The sequence below is a fragment of the Electrona antarctica genome, assembly GCF_951216825.1.
Source record: "Electrona antarctica genome assembly, contig: scaffold_26, whole genome shotgun sequence".
NCBI lineage: Eukaryota > Metazoa > Chordata > Actinopteri > Myctophiformes > Myctophidae > Electrona > Electrona antarctica.
In genome coordinates, this window is record NW_027636995.1 from 2191425 (window position 1) to 2207524 (window position 16100).

The following is a 16100-nucleotide window of genomic DNA, read 5'->3' on the forward strand; positions in this document are numbered from 1 at the left end:
TCTTAGTAGACTGTACTTTCCTGTTAATAAAGTATTCAATCAATCAATCAATCTGATGACCTTCAGGCAAATTGTTTCATATGTTAAGAAGAAACTCAAAAAAGAAGATCTAATCTATAGTTATTATTTAGTCACAATTAAATCTCTTGTTAAGAGTTAAGACTGAGGCCGATTCTAAAAAAATCTTCTGAATCCTGTAAGTTTTCTGAAAAACCTTATGTTTCTATGTCAGGGTCTAGGACCCCCGGAACTAATTAATATGTAAGAATCAAAGATTTGAGTTAAAAACCTTCGCTCTGGCCTGGGCCATGGCTCAGCGGTCCAGGCACCTTGGCTGGTAATCCAGTCTGGCAGTGTGCCGCGGGTTCGACTCCCGATCCCGACGGCCTTTACTGCATGTCTTCCCCCCCATCTCTCTCCCCATTTCCTGTCAGCCTACTGTCTGTCCCTCCATAAAATATATAAAATAAAGGCGAAAGCCACAAAAAAAAACATTTAAAAAACGTTCGCTCTGAAAGAATATATATTCAAAGATTTGCGGCACATTTTCGTGACTTTTCAAAAATGGCAGATCTACAAGCTCTGAGCTATGAGCTTGTAGAGATTCATGTTGGCCTGATTTCTACTTAGTTGTGTGCGTGTGTGCGCTCCTACCTCCTACCCTCCCCCTCTCTAGGTTGAGAGTGACTGTGCGTTACAGGAATGGTAAGTAAGCTGTTGGCTTAAATCCATGTTATTACCAACCTCTGTACTTAGTATGACTGCACACACACACACACACACACACACACACACACACACACACACACACACACACACACACACACACACACACACACACACACACACACACACACACACACACACACACACACACACACACACACACACACACACACACACACACACACACAGAGAGAGCTTGTACAGATCTGCTATCTTAATGCCAATACTGGTAGTACCTTTACTGACGTCCCTAGGCCTAGGGAATAGGGATACCCAATGAATCGGTCATCATATCGGTATCGGGCCGATATTGGCCTTAAAAATGCATACCGGTATATCAGAATCAAAACATTTTTTTAATATTTTAATTTATAATAATTATGTGAAGCTGAAAAAGCCTTTTGTGACGACAAAGGCTGCAGGTCAGCGTTTTCTCGGGAAGGTTTCAACAAGTTGGAACATTTCAATCACTAGGCTTGGGCAATATACCGATATTACCGTTTACCGCGATATTTTAAATCAATACCGGTAATATCGCAGAGTATATAAATAATACCGAATACCGGTAATATCGCGGAGTATATAAAACACCACTCAATAATACCGAATACCGTCATAATACTAATATCGTGGGGAAATTTTGACTGGAGAGGAGAGGAGAGGGGAGGGGAGGGGAGAGGAGGGGAAATTTTGACTGGAGAGGAGAGGAGAGTGGAGGGGAGGGGACATTTTGACTGGAGAGGAGAGGAGAGGAGAGGAGAGGGGAAATTCAGCCCGTCAGTGTGATATATTAATGTTTTATTAATAAAACCGATAATACCGATTATCGCGATATTATTCACGTTATCAATATCGATATCAAAAAATCAATATCGCCCAAGCCTATCAATCACGGCGTTGCTTTTTCAAATGCAGTGTTTTCTATGCCTTTTCCAGAAAGGACAACGTTTGAACTTCATTTCATACAGATATTGGACATGGGTAAATATCGGTTATAGACCATGACAACAGTGTTGACATTGATTATTGGTATCGGCTATAGGTATATGGCGATGTCAGGGAGATATGAAATTTCTGGCAAAGCAAAGTTCTTTGTTTACCCAGGGTGAATGGACTAAGCTCGAGATGCTTGTTTACAGCCAGACCCTGCTCATAGAACATTTCATGGTAGGGGTTCAATGCCTTGCTCATGGGCACTTCAGCGGTGGTAATTTTAACGTGCCGGTTCGGGGATTCGAACTGGCGACCTTCCAATAACAAGATCGCTCCGCAAACCGTTCGGCCACCGCTGCCCCTAAGATATCGATATCGATATCAGACATGATCTCATTCTGTATTAAGAAAAAGAGAATAATCATTTTGTCCATTCTGAAAAAGGCATGTAAACACTCAATTTCAAAAGGCAACGCATCTTTATTCCAAACAGCTTGAATATAGTATTTTTATTCAAAACTGTTCCAATTTGGTGACCCTTTTGAAAACATCCCCAGAAAACACAGATATAATCTGCAGCCTTCATCAACACAAAAGGCTTTTTCAGGCTTTATTTAATCATTATTATAATGTAAAATATTGGCTAGAATATACTTTTCTATACCAAAATTGCATTTTAATACCGATATGATGACCGATTAATAGCCCATGCCTAGTAGGCCTATTGGCCACAAATTGGTCACATCGGTGCACCTCTAGAAGTCACATTTTAAACCCATTCAGGACGGGAACCCCTTTTGGTGCATTATGTTATACTTTAGCTATTGAAAAATAGCAGATCTACCAAGCTCATAGCGCGGCACCGAGTGCCGCGCTACAAGCTTGTAGATCTGCTACGATTTTTGAAAAATCGTGAGCGCAAAGTGTGGGCGCAAATGTTTGAATATATATTCTTTCAGAGCGAACGTTTTTAACTCAAATCTTTGCTCCTGGGGAGGTCCCTGGAACAACATATTTTCAGATGGGGGCCAAATACAGATAATTCTGGGGGTCCTTGACATGAAAGAAGTTGAGCACCACTGACATACGGTAGAGAAATAGGTTTTTCAGAAAATTGTTAGGATTTAGAAGCCATCTTTTTTAGAATCGTCCTCAGGTGTAATTCGGTTACGTACAGGCCTTGTACTTGTAACATAGTATTTGTATATGGTGTTAAATGACGGGACACGGGACACAGCTAGTAGCTTGTACAACACTTTACTAGTCACCGGAAGTCTGATACATGCAAAGCATGCTGGACCTTGTAGTCTATCGTATACATACAGTAGCCCTACTGCCACATATGGTGGTATTGATACTAAATCAGCGTATTCATTCCACCGTAGCCATGGGGTTATGTCGCTACAGTCTACAGTCCCATCTGCTATACGAGACCAACAGAAATGATGCAACACTCATAATACAGCTGCAAACCTCTTTGGAATCAGTTTAAATTCTGTTCGGCCATAATTGTCGCCGATGATTATAGCTTTGGTGTATATTAGGGCAAAAAGGAGGGGGACCAAGTACTGACCCCTGCACTGGGAGCAGATCTACAAGTTCATAGCGCGGCACCGAGTGCCGCGCTATGAACTTGTAGGTCTGCTATTTTTGAAAATAATCGTGAAAATGTGCCTCAAATCTTTGAATATATATATTATTACAGAGTGAACATTTTGACTCAAATCTTTGCTTCTGGGGAGGTCCCTGGAACAACATATTTTCAGATGGGGGTCGGAGGTATATTACATATAATTTTTGGGGTCCTTGACATGAGATATTGAGCACCACTCACTGATACAGAAACATGCGGTTTTTCAGAAAACTGTCAGTATTTTGAAGACATTTTTTTAAAATCAGGCTTAATTCTACGGTACATGGAGTGACAAAAACAGAACGCCCTCTGTGTCAATATTTTAATTTCACCTTGCAGGCAGTGCTGCCTGTCAACCTGTCCTGTCAAACCAGACACGTAATCTAAAAGTATCAACATATCTCTGCTGTCAGGAGGAAACCTCATAACTCCAAAATGTAAATTTTTTAAGGAAATGAAAAATATACATTTTTCAGGAAATTAAGAAAACCTGATATTTTTACAACAAAGCAATACAGCCTCATCAAAGTTGGTGTTGTAACTTTATATATTGTCAATTACTCCCATGAGAGGGGGAGAGGTGGTGGAGTTAGTGGATTTAGCAGACATTTTGAGGGTCCAATGGAGTTAAGCGGTTTTGTCCAAAGCACTTTTTTACTACTTTCCAATTTAGTTCAATATTTTCGAAACAACACACAGACGTCAATAGCAATGATTTATGAAAAATTGAGTTATGAGGTTTCCTCCCGACACAACGTATACTCCATTACACATGAGATGGGAACAAAATAAAGTAATAAAGTGGAGCTTTAACCGTTGGTTTGCTGTTGTTTCAGAGGTGCCCTTAACCTGTTGGACTGCCCTAATATGGTGAATAGTAGTAGACCTGAGGGCGAGAAGCCATTCTACAAATGGCTTCTAAATCCTGACAGTTTTCTGAAAAACCTCATGTTTCTATGTGAGTCGTTCTCAAACATTTCCATGTTATATATATATTTTGAGGACCCTCAAAATAATATATATATGTAATTGGCCACCGACCCCCTCCTTGAAAACACCAAAAGGTGTTCCCATCCAGAATGGGTTAACTACTTCACCATATATTTAGTATTCACCTCCTTGGTGAATACTAAATAGTTAAACTGTAATATCTATCACCAAGTCTCCAATCACCAATGCACAGTGCTCAGTGTGTTTGTACGGTTGTAATCCACGTAACTCGAGAACCGTTCGCTCCACCGACTTCAAATTCGACACAACGCGTTCCACACCACCACAGGGAGTGCAGTGACCGGTGTCGAGTCGGTCGGACCCAGGGTTGTCCAGAACCGTCCCAACAAGGCCTCTGCCCGGGCTCTAGACATATATGGAGCTGGTGGCCTGTTCTGACACACGACACACGACAGGCCAACAACACACACAAGGCCCGCCCCCACTCGATCATGATTGGCCCCTCTCTGTCCTGATTGGATGAAGGCTGGGCCACCTATAGCCAAAAACAAAACCTATGGTTTTTTGACCCCAGGGGTTAACTGCATGGGGACAGGGAGGAACTCCTTATATGGTCAGCACACTCTATAGTAGGGAGGATTATCACAACAAAACCAAAAAAACAACTGATATTTGAATGAAGTGAAATCACTGAATATACCTTTATAATAGAGAAGATCCACTATATGCATGAATAATCTCCCTGACCAGCGATACTCGGACACATTAGTCCTACCCTCCTACCCCAACAGCTGTCCCAAGTGTGAGTATATATACGTACCGCTACTGGTCTGGTGCCCAGGAAGTTGAGGTCTGTGTTCTCCCCAAACAGGTAGCCCTCTGGGTGGGTGGAATCGAACTTCTCTCCCCCCATGATGAAATGGCTGGCGAAGTAGCTTCCTGTGAACAGAGAGCGATAACAGACCTTAGAGTATATACAAGTAAGACGCGCGAACGCGGGAAGCAAACGCAGCTCGTAAATTGCAATAACAACAATTAGAATAAATGACGTACTTTAAGTTCTCTTTTCTTTTTCTTTGTGTTTTTTTAAGATTTTCTTTTTTTAGTGTGTGTATGTGTGCGTGCGTGTGTGTTTTCTTTTAAAGTTTTCTTTCCTTTTTTAAAAAAAGTTCTTTTAAAGTATTTTTTAAGTTAAGTTTGTTTTAAGTTAAGTTTTGTGTGTGTGTGTGTGTGTGTGTGTGTGTGTGTGTGTGTGTGTGTGTGTGTGTGTGTGTGTGTGTGTGTGTGTGTGTGTGTGTGTGTGTGTGTGTGGTGTGTGATACAGCTGCGCCCTCTGGTGGCGGGCGGGTGGTGTTACAGCGTGACACACACACACACACACACACACACACACACACACACACACACACACACAGACAGACATGTTCTGCTAGGTCTCATAGTGCTCACTGCGTTCGCAATTAATAGAGACGGCACCCAGAGGAAACCCTGAGGCGAAATGGACATAGTGGCCGAATTTGGTATCGCAGCGCTGCTGGGCCAATTCTGGTCCGTTGACTATCATTGGGCACGTTCATGATGACACGTGAACGCTGTTTCATACGTGAACGCTGTTTCATATGTGAACGCGTGCAATGATAGTCAACGGCCAGCGCGTTCACGATTTGGCCCCAATTAATCCCAGAATGCACTCTGTTTTCCTACCCGGAAGGAGGAGTGAAATCGCTGCATGCGCTTTTGAGCAACTTAATGCAAGTGGATGGGAGGAGAAATCCGGTGCCGTCTCTATTAATATATACTCTAAGTAACAGACAGAGACGTGTTGTTCAGCTATAACAAAGATCTGGGGGGAAAGAAAATACTGCAAACGCTGCACAATGAGCTTGAGACATATAGCACTGCTTTGCTGCTGCAACTATGGATTTATTGCCTTGTCTACAGACGAATCCATGGAGCGGTGTCCTGGAGGCCAGGTGTAGGCAATCAATACTGAGGTTGTCAAGCTGCGCTTGTTGTTTTGCGCGTGTTGTTTTCGTTGACTAGAACTAAGGTGAAGATTTTTCGTCGACTACCTTTTTCCACTGACGAAAACTAAATGGAAACGAAATGAAAACGAAGCTATGACGACTAAAACTAAGACTAAATATACTGACGATTTCGTCAACAAATAAGAACTAGACTGAAATGTTAGGAAGGGACTAGTGGTCAAGAGATGCAGTATAAGTCATTTTACACTTGGTTGCATGCTGAAAATAGCAGATCTACAAGTTCACAACGCGTCGCGCAGACTCGCGCTGCGACGCGTTGTGAGCTTGTAGATCGGCTATTTTCAGCTAATGTATGTATAACAGTCATTGCGATGCCATCAAGGCCCGCCAAAACACATTTTAGTCGACTAAATCACTTGTGGATTTAGTCGACTAAAATAGTATGATATTTAGTCGACTAAAACTAGACTAAACACTAAAACATTCAAGGTGACTATAATGTGACTAAAACTAAATGAAAACTATTCAAGTGACTATATGACTAAAACTAAAATAAAAATGTGCTGCCAAAAACAACACTGATGAACACCTCAGCTACGGCTGTGCCCAGGCCAGAGCACCCCTCCATGGATTAGTCTATAGAGCGTCGCAGTCCTGCCCCCTTTCATGACGACGCCAGGCCCAGGAAATAGTTCCCAATGCATTTTTCCCATAGACATTTCAAAACTTATTTATTTAAAGACCAAAGACCGTACAAAGCCAACTCTTGTCGTGACAAATCATGACAACAAACACAATCTTTTGGGCCAAACAAATAATTACAAAGAAGAAAAACAACAAAAAGAGTGTTGTAACCTGCCGTTTTCTTCTTCTTTCTAATTATTTGTTCAGCCCGAAAAATTGTAAATGGTAAATGGTGCATTTATATAGGGCCTTTGTCCAAGGCGCTTTACATAGATTGTGCATTACATTCACCCATTCACACGCACATTCATACACCGATTGCGGTGGAAGCCATGCAAGGTACCAACCAGCACATCGGGAGCAATTTGGGGTTCAGTGTCTTGCCCAAGGACACTTCGACATGTAGACAGGAGGAGCCGGGATTCGAACCGCCGAATCCCGTGGACCCATGGATTATTGGACGACCTGCTCTACCTCTTGAGCCACAGTCGCCGGTTGTCGATCGCCTCGGCAGTGTTTTGGCTACATGTTGCTACTTCAGCTACTTCCCAAAATGGCCACCTTGAAATAGGTCCTGACGAAACAAATTGCTGGGCGTCCTGATTTAATGGTTACAAATACCCCTGGGCGTTAAATGTCGAAACACTCTAAGAGAGATCTTATTCCAGGCCAAGGCTTCATCCATTAGAATTATAAGATTATAATCACATTCTTGATGTATTTACAAACTTAAAGTGGTTCAAATCTAAAAATGACACAGATGCTTTCCCGGTTTTAGTGGGTTTACCGTTAACGTAACCTTTAAGGAAATCAATCAATCAATCAAGCCCCACAGGGCATTTTGGTCCAATCCTTACGGTTGTTTTTAGGATTGATTTTAAAATTAATTGTACTTGTTTATAAAGCTCTCAATGGTCTCGCACCTTCCTACCTACATGACTGCCTGCCTAAATATGTCCCAAACCGCCCCCTATAAGGTCTTCCACTGCTGGCCTGCTCGCTTTGCCTAAAAAAATGGCAACAAAAAAAAATACGGGGAAGCAGCTTTCTGCTTCTACAGGGCCGACGGCGTGGAACAAACTCCCACTGTACCTTCAACAGGCAGCCTAAAGCTGTAGACATTTTTAAAACACAGCTCAATACCTACTTCTACACTCTTGCTTTTAATTGATCTTTTACATTTTTTGTCCTCACTGTATTGCATTACTGCTATTATGTTTAATGTTTTATGCCTTGCTTTTCTCCATTGCTCTGTAAAGCACTTTGAGCTGCATTTCATGTCATGAAAGGTGCTATACAAATAAAGTTTTATTATTATTATTATTATTTTGTGTTATCCTATTTTGTTCCTCAATCTTTCAATTTTTTACAGTTTTAAACATTTTATCTATATCAATGATTATTCGCCATGCAACTCCTCGCAACTAAAACGGTTGCGACTAGTAGTCGCATGAAACCATTATATCCTCAATGGCAGTAGCAAGGGGGGAGTTGCATTGGTGTGACAACATGTCTTTAGTTAAATTGTTAAATTGGTGTGGTTAGGGCCTGAGGCACAAACCCCACCCACGTAAGCTGAAACAAAGCATTTAATGACCCCCCCAAAGTACCAACTGACTACCGGGCGGGTCCGTTATTGACGTAAAGGACTGCATTCTTGTTCAACCGAGGAGACCGAGGCGTCGATGACAACAGCAGGAAATAAAACCAGAAGTCCTCCTGCAGGGCGTAATCACGCTGTCGGCCATTATCCTCCTGAGACTGTAATAACGGGCCAGTGAACAAGGGAATAACTTCAACCATACAGTTACAAACTCAGCATTCTAGATTCCATCTGGGACACGAGCTGGTCTGCCACCCATGATGCAAATCTGTTTTCTAACTCCCAAAGTGGGGTCCGGGGACCCCCAGGGGTCCTTGAGGGGGGTCCCCATGCAGCTAGTTTGGAACCAAATGAACCCTTATGGGTCTGTAACCCCCGGTTTGACCGGAATTATATAGGCTATAGGCAAACTGCATCAGGATATACTTGGAAGTACCAAAGGCACTCAATAATATAATACTAGGTGTTGTGAATCATCTCCATGCTTCTCCAGTATTGGTCTGAATGCTATAGTTAATATGTATTCAAATTTCCATTTCTTATTTGTAGAAACCATGGCTCATGGAGAAATAAACTGATAAGTTAAAAGTATACCTTGGACTTGGTGTCACTGTCACAGAACCTGGGTGGAACTTGGGTGAGGAACTTGGGTGGTCAGCACTGATCCAACTGAACACAACCCGCTAATATTTAAATACTAGCTTTTACAAGGTTTAATAATGTGTCAAAACTAGTGTCTAATATAATGTGTCACAACAAGTTGCAGTGGGACGAGTTGTGACCTTGTAGATCGGCTATTGTCGAATATATAGGGCTGAATTGGTAAATGTATGTTTTATGATCATCTCAATTTGAAAAGTAACAGTGAGACTGTATAATAATGTCGGATTTATATAATACATTTATAATGTATTATAACACGCTTTGCACCATATCACTTCACCGAAAATAGCCACAGGCTCCATCAAGCTTGCAGATCGGCTCATTACGATTAAAAAAAAGTAAAACGCGCACACACAGAAAGTAGGAAATCCGATATCGATCAGATTGTAGATTGTGTCAAATCATGCATCCGTCAAAACACAGTTCTAAGCTGTGATGAATGATGATATAGGCCGGGGAGTGCGTTGCGCACTGCAGCACACACATGTATGCAAGTACACATAGGTGTGTACTGTAGTGTACATACGGTAAATAAATATTATGTACCTGGCCTGGGCTTAGCCTGATTATCAGACTGTAGCTTTCTTGAAGCTTCAGTCTGACATTGTCTCCTGTCTGAGCGATTTCAAGGGGGAGGGGATTAGAATTTCCCTCAACCAGTAGCCATTGGTGTTGTTTTTCCCTCCTTCCTCTGTGTGTTGCGCTGCGTGATGACGCTAAAAACGGGACTCGGCGCCGATTGGTTGTTCGTTAGACCCACCCCCACCACCGATTCTCATTGGATAATACATTTTTGTACCGAAGAAATTATAGGTTCACAGTGCAACACCAGAACAAGAGACGGAGTCCACTCAGAGAGTGGGCGGGGTCTTTGGGCTGGATCCAGGCTAGCCTGGGCTGGCTTAGCGGTCCAGCACCGTGGCTGGTAATACAGCATGACAGTGTGTCGTGGGTTCGAGTCCCGATAACGACGAACTTTGCTGTGTGTCTTCTTCCCCCTCGTCTCTCTCCCCGTTTCCTGTCTACCCAGTGTACAGCTATCAATAAAGTCAAAAAGCCCCAAAAATATCTTAAAATCACACCCGTGTGAAGTGAGTGGTGGGGGTGTGGGGGTCCCCGGAACCTCCAGACCCACAGGAACACGCCCAGGGGGCTGGGCCGGTTCCTGGCGAGCCGGCGGAGCCCCCCCGCGTCCGAAACGGTTGAGAAATGACAGTTACCGACCGTCACACCCGAAACCATCATACAGTACAGTTAATATGTGTGTGTGTGTGTGTGTGTGTGTGTGTGTGTGTTAGGCTGCGCAACAGCGACACTTGGTTGTGAACTGAAAACCAACCGAACGCTATTCGTGCTCGGACAGACCCAGCCAGGCAAGCAGGCAGCCAGCCAGAGACAGACCCAGCCAGAGACACACAAAGCTCCGTAATGAAGTGGTTGCACCACTAAAAGAAAAAAAAAAAATATATATATATATATATATATATATATATATATATATATATATATATATATATATATATAGTATACTGTATTATATATATATATATATATACAATACAGTATTATGTACATAGTTAGACACATGATGTGACACGACGAGGCAGACACTATCGCTAGTTCAAAGACGGGGCTCCAACCCTTCGTCACCTTGTTATTACTTACAGCTGGTGTCTGACAGGTGAGTTGAGCCCCGGCTCTGTGTCACCAGATCCCACGCAGCCGGGGACACGCAGCGACAGGAACCAGGGCTGACGACGGATCAGTTTCACCAGCACAATACAGCCTTTAAGGGCCAACACTTTAATGCCAGCCAGCCCTGTCCTTCCTATCCGACCACCTCTCCTTCCTTACTTTATCCTCGGGTGACAGCAGCAGCTATCGAGTACCCAAAATGGAACCACAGTTTGCACCGTTTGTGCCAAATGTGTTCCATTTCTACCCTCTCGCTTGAGTTGACAATCAGGATTTGAACGTGTATAGGAGAGGTTGTTATCAAACTAACACGCTTTTTCTAACTGATCTTGTATTTATTTATCTATTTTGATACAAGTTTGTAGGTCTGCTATTTTTGATAAATCGTGAAAATGTGGCGCAAATCTTTGAATATATATTCTTTCAGGGCGAAAGTTTTTTTTTTTTTTTTATGTTTTTTTGTGGCTTTCGCCTTTTTTTATGGAGGGACAGACAGTAGGCTGACAGGAAATGGGGAGAGATGGGGGGGGGGGGAGACATGCAGTAAAGGCCGTCGGGATCGGGAGTCGAACCCGCGGCACACTGCCAGACTGGTGCCTGGACCATTGAGCCATGGCCCAGGCCAGAGCGAAAGTTTTTAACTCAAATCTTTGCTTCTGGGGGGGGGGGGGGGTCCCTGGAACTACAAACTTTCAGATTGGGGTCGGCGGCCAATTATATACATGACATTGCTTGAGAACCACCGATATAGAAACATAGGGTTTTTCAGAAAACTGTCAGGATTTAGAAGATATTTGTAGAATCGTCCTCAGGTCCAAATGGGCTACGGTAAGTGGGGGAACATAGAACCCGGCAAACATAAAACAACAGGGAACGCTCAGGTTGTGAGCGTAAAGGGCATGCCTGTGGTTAGTTAGAGCACGGTGTTATGTCACCAGTCCAAACAGGGCAGTGAACTGGACACCTTGCTATGATGACAGAGTACTGTATGTGCTGCCGTGTCCGAGCACGCACACACACATATATACAGTACAGACTTACAGAGTGACTGCACGGTTCGAGGGGAAATTGCTGACACATCCTTTCAGAGGGGGTGGGCATTTTAGGGGCTGTGCCTTGAGTCAGGCGGGGCTGAGACGAGGTGAAGGGGGGCTTAATGAAACGTCCCTATCAAACATGGTTTGGTTTCACCATTATATGATCTTTGAATGAAGAGAATATCCTGCGCATGATTCGGTTTGATGCTGCTGAGCAGCACTCGGTGCAGCGCTATGAGCTTGTAGATCTGCTATTTTTCTTCTTTTTTTTTTTTTAAAGATTTTTTTTTGCGGCTTACGCCTTTTATTGGTTTTTGAAGGGACAGACAGTAGGCTGACAGGAAACGGGAGAGAGATGGGGGAAGACATGCAGTAAAGGCCGTGTCGGGCTCGGGAGTCGAACCCGCGGCACACTGCGACTGGATTACCAGTCGGGTAACCCAGACGGTTACGCCACCGCCTGGGCATCTGCTATTTTTCAACAGCTAAAGCATAACATAATGCTAGAAACACCAAAAGGGGTTCCCGCCCAAAATGGGTTAAGGCATAAGAAAATGCTATGAACTACCAGAGGAGGAATCATCTCTGATAATAAGGATGATACTGTATTTCTCCACTTTCTCTGAAGTCAGCGAGACATGTACTTATAGAATAATGACAACTGTTGACACCACAAGTAAACAGTTGTTGTGATGGGGGAGTGGTAGTGGCAACCGAGAGGTATTCTTATCATTAATAGGAGCCCCAAAGTCCTGACGTCACTTGCTCATCCCCTGGTTCTGCCTGGTTCACGGAAGTAGTTTCTCTATGGAGAATAACATGGGTCATCTTAAAATAGTTTCATATAAGCGTTGTGGTCCAAAAATAAAAAGCTGTCTCTGCGTTATTGTCAGGGAGGTGTCTCTGTATCGTTTGCGACAGTCAGTCACTCATATATGATACAGTCTGTTTATAGCGAAAATGTAACTAATTCAGCAGCAGCAACAATAGCTAATAGTTGATTCTTCATATCCATATGAGTGAAACGGCCTGGATGACAACAGACATGTTTATTTTTCAGCTTGTAGATCGGCTATTTTCAGCAGGTGTAAAAACAGCCATTACGTTGGCATCAAGGCCCACCAAAACACATTTCAGTTGACTAAATCAACTGTAGATTTAGTCGACTAAAATCCTATGACATTTAGTCGACTAAAACTAGACTAACACTAAAACATTCCAGGTGACTAAAATGTGACTGAAACTAAAATGAAAACCATTGAAGAGACTATGGGCTCCATTCTCGTCACCGCTAAACCCCTTATCCCTAAACTTCTTTTCCTTTTTTTTACTATTTTGAAAAACATTTCTGAATAATTCAACTAGCCAATCTACATTGACACGTTGTGAGCTTGTAGACTGGCCATTTTAACTATTCAAAAATGTTTTACAATATAGTCCAAAAAAAATCACACCCGTGTGAACCGAGTGGTGTAAGGTCTTATATAGACTGATCAGCTGTGGTCTGACGTAATGAAATCACACCCGTGTGAACTGGGTGACCATAGCAACCATGCTCATTTTTTGGTACGAACAGACACGTAAACTAACAAAGCCAGTTGTAGGAGTGGTTTACACCACTCAAAAAAGGCTAGAAGTTTAGGAATAAGGTTTAGCGGTGACGAAAATGGAGCCCTATATTATAACTCAAATCAAAATGTGCTGCCAAAAACAACACTGCCAGAAACAATGTTATTATCATTATTATTATTACCTCAGCTGGTGTTTTACGGTACGCTCTGTGAAAGGGTCCATTAAGGACAGGTCCCATCCCATCTCAGACCACTCTACTAGGAACATTAAACAGATTGATGTCAGACTGTGCTGACAGAGCAGTTATGGTCAAACACACACACCGGCCATGACAAGGCTACCGGTCAACCTAATTGCTATCGACACAGGGGATCCCGCCAGGGGTGCAACAGTTAAACAAACCAATCGATTGAATTGGTTACAATGAATCGTCAATAATCAATAGTTTCGTGAAATAATCTATTAATAAGCTATCTCTATTTTGAGCATGATTTTTTTTTTTTGAAACAATTTACAACATCCGATCTGTAGATCTGTTATTTTCACTATTTCTGCATGCCACAGTTGTGTAACTAGCAAACTGGTTAATAAATTCCTTGATATAAAAATCAGCTTCTCGAGACTGGACTGCTACAATATCAGAGATAGAGAGAATAAGATGCAGTGATTCTCAAACATTTTCATGTCAAGCTAGCCCCAAATGCTGGGGGTCTGCTGCTGCAGCATTTGGCTGCAGACCCCCCAACAGATCTACAAGTTCACGATGCATCGAAAAAAAACGCCCCGGACCCCAAAAAAGGGTAAGATAGGGCTTTGATAACCGATTTGATAAGTGATAACTGATCCGCATTTGCCTGGGTTTCCCCCCCCCGGAACCCCCTCAAGTACCCCTGGCCTGCATGGGGGACCCCACTTTGAGAACCAATTGGTACATTAGTGTGTCAGTGCCAGTGTGGAGCCCCTCTCTCTCTCTCTCTCTCGCTCTCTCTCTGTAGGTAGGTACGTGTCTACTCAGTCTCACACCACCAGACAATGTCACTATATGATGATGATTACGACGATGATGTTTAAGTTTGTCTTCCCGTTTCATTTCAGGGAGGGAGCCCCAGTTGGATATACACTCACTGTAAAGTCCTGTGTTCATGTGTTTATTGATGTAGTAGGCAGCTATAGGCTACACTCCCTCAGAGTCAGAGTCACACTGCAGACCCTAGAAAAGCCCTATAAATGGTCCATTAATGTGGGCCTTAACTCTGGTGGTTCCCTGACCCCACATTGGGAACCAGCGATTTAAATACCATGATATTTAGTCTGTCTGTCTGTCTGTCTGTCTGTCTGTCTGTCTGTCTGTCTGTCTAGTGACATGTTCATGACCTGCTGCTCAGTCAGTCAGTCAGTGACAGACACAGACTGACAGTGTGTGTGTGTGTACTTCTGTCCTAGCCCACACTCACTCACCAGATTTGGGTGGATAACGGTAGACGGAGTTGGAGGGGATATCCACCTCTTCCACGCCGACGTTCTGCCTGCTGGTCAGAGCGCCCATTTCCAGCAGAGACGTCGTCAAAAGCAATTACAAAATAATAACAATAATAATAATAACGACGACGATGACGACTTTAAAAAAGCACCAGAAGAAGCAATGGAATGATCCCTAGGACAGAACATAACACTGTACATTGGTGTCGTTGTTGTTGCTCATGTTCAACTGAACAACGTCCCCTCAGTAGTCATTCTCATTTATAATCCCACTTCGTGCGTTGTTGTTGTTGCACACACACTACACTACACACACACACACACACACACACACACACACACACAAGGCCCTTCTTCTTCTTGTGAACGTGCTTGTGATCAGATCAGCTTCTCGTTGTGTTGTTTGCTCTTATAAAAAGAAAAAGACACCATAGACAAGAGACTAGACAAGATCCTTTGATGTTGTTCTTCTGATGCCTGCGGATTAAAAAAGAACGCAACAGCTTCCCCAAGTAGTAGTTTAATCTACTGATGATGATGGTGATGATGCGTCGACTGTCTGCTGTGGCATAAAGCAAGCCGCATCTCTCTCTCTCTTTCTCCGTGGCCGATGATGATGCTGCTCGATGCACACAACAATAAATGCTGTACTCGTCTTCCTATGATGCTTGCTAAAGTATTAATATCTAGCGAACAGCACGTGATCAAAGCAGTTTAAAATTGCGTCCAGTTTGGGATGCTGCCTGCCTGACTGTCAGTTTCTGATATCTATGTCTCCCCCAGCATTCATGACGTCGTCGGCTATAAATCCCTGCTGTGCTGTGTGTGTGGACCGTGGGTAGGTTTTGCGCAGTCCTCCTCCTGGAACTGTAAGCGAAGAGGCTTCCTATAAAGCCGTGTGTGTCTGGTCCGTCGTCCGTGCGTGTGGTGGTGGTCCGCGGACCGCAGTACGACCCGGTGTCGCTCCGATCCTCGACCCAAAGAGGAAAGATAACGCCGATCTACAAGCTTGACACTCAATTGCAGATTGTTGCAAGCATGTATAGATAGCGCTATCGTGTCTCCCCACTGCTACCGCCTTGTAGATCTGTGCTGTTGATGTTTTGTTTTTTTCGGTCAGACAAACGACTCTTTGT

The 16100-nt window shown here is 43.2% G+C and overlaps 1 protein-coding gene across 1 annotated transcript in view; it reads right to left on the bottom strand.

Annotated features, from left to right (window-relative positions):
* rnf157 (ring finger protein 157) overlaps nt 1-16100 on the bottom strand; it is a 68922-nt gene extending 52822 nt beyond the window's left edge. The window contains exons 1-2 of the mRNA XM_079532326.1: nt 14944-16100; nt 5064-5182 (exon numbers count right to left, since the gene is read on the bottom strand). Of these exons, the coding sequence (XP_079388452.1) occupies nt 5064-5182; nt 14944-15031 (207 nt within the window). The 5' untranslated portion in view covers nt 15032-16100. The remainder of the gene's footprint in view (nt 1-5063; nt 5183-14943) is intronic.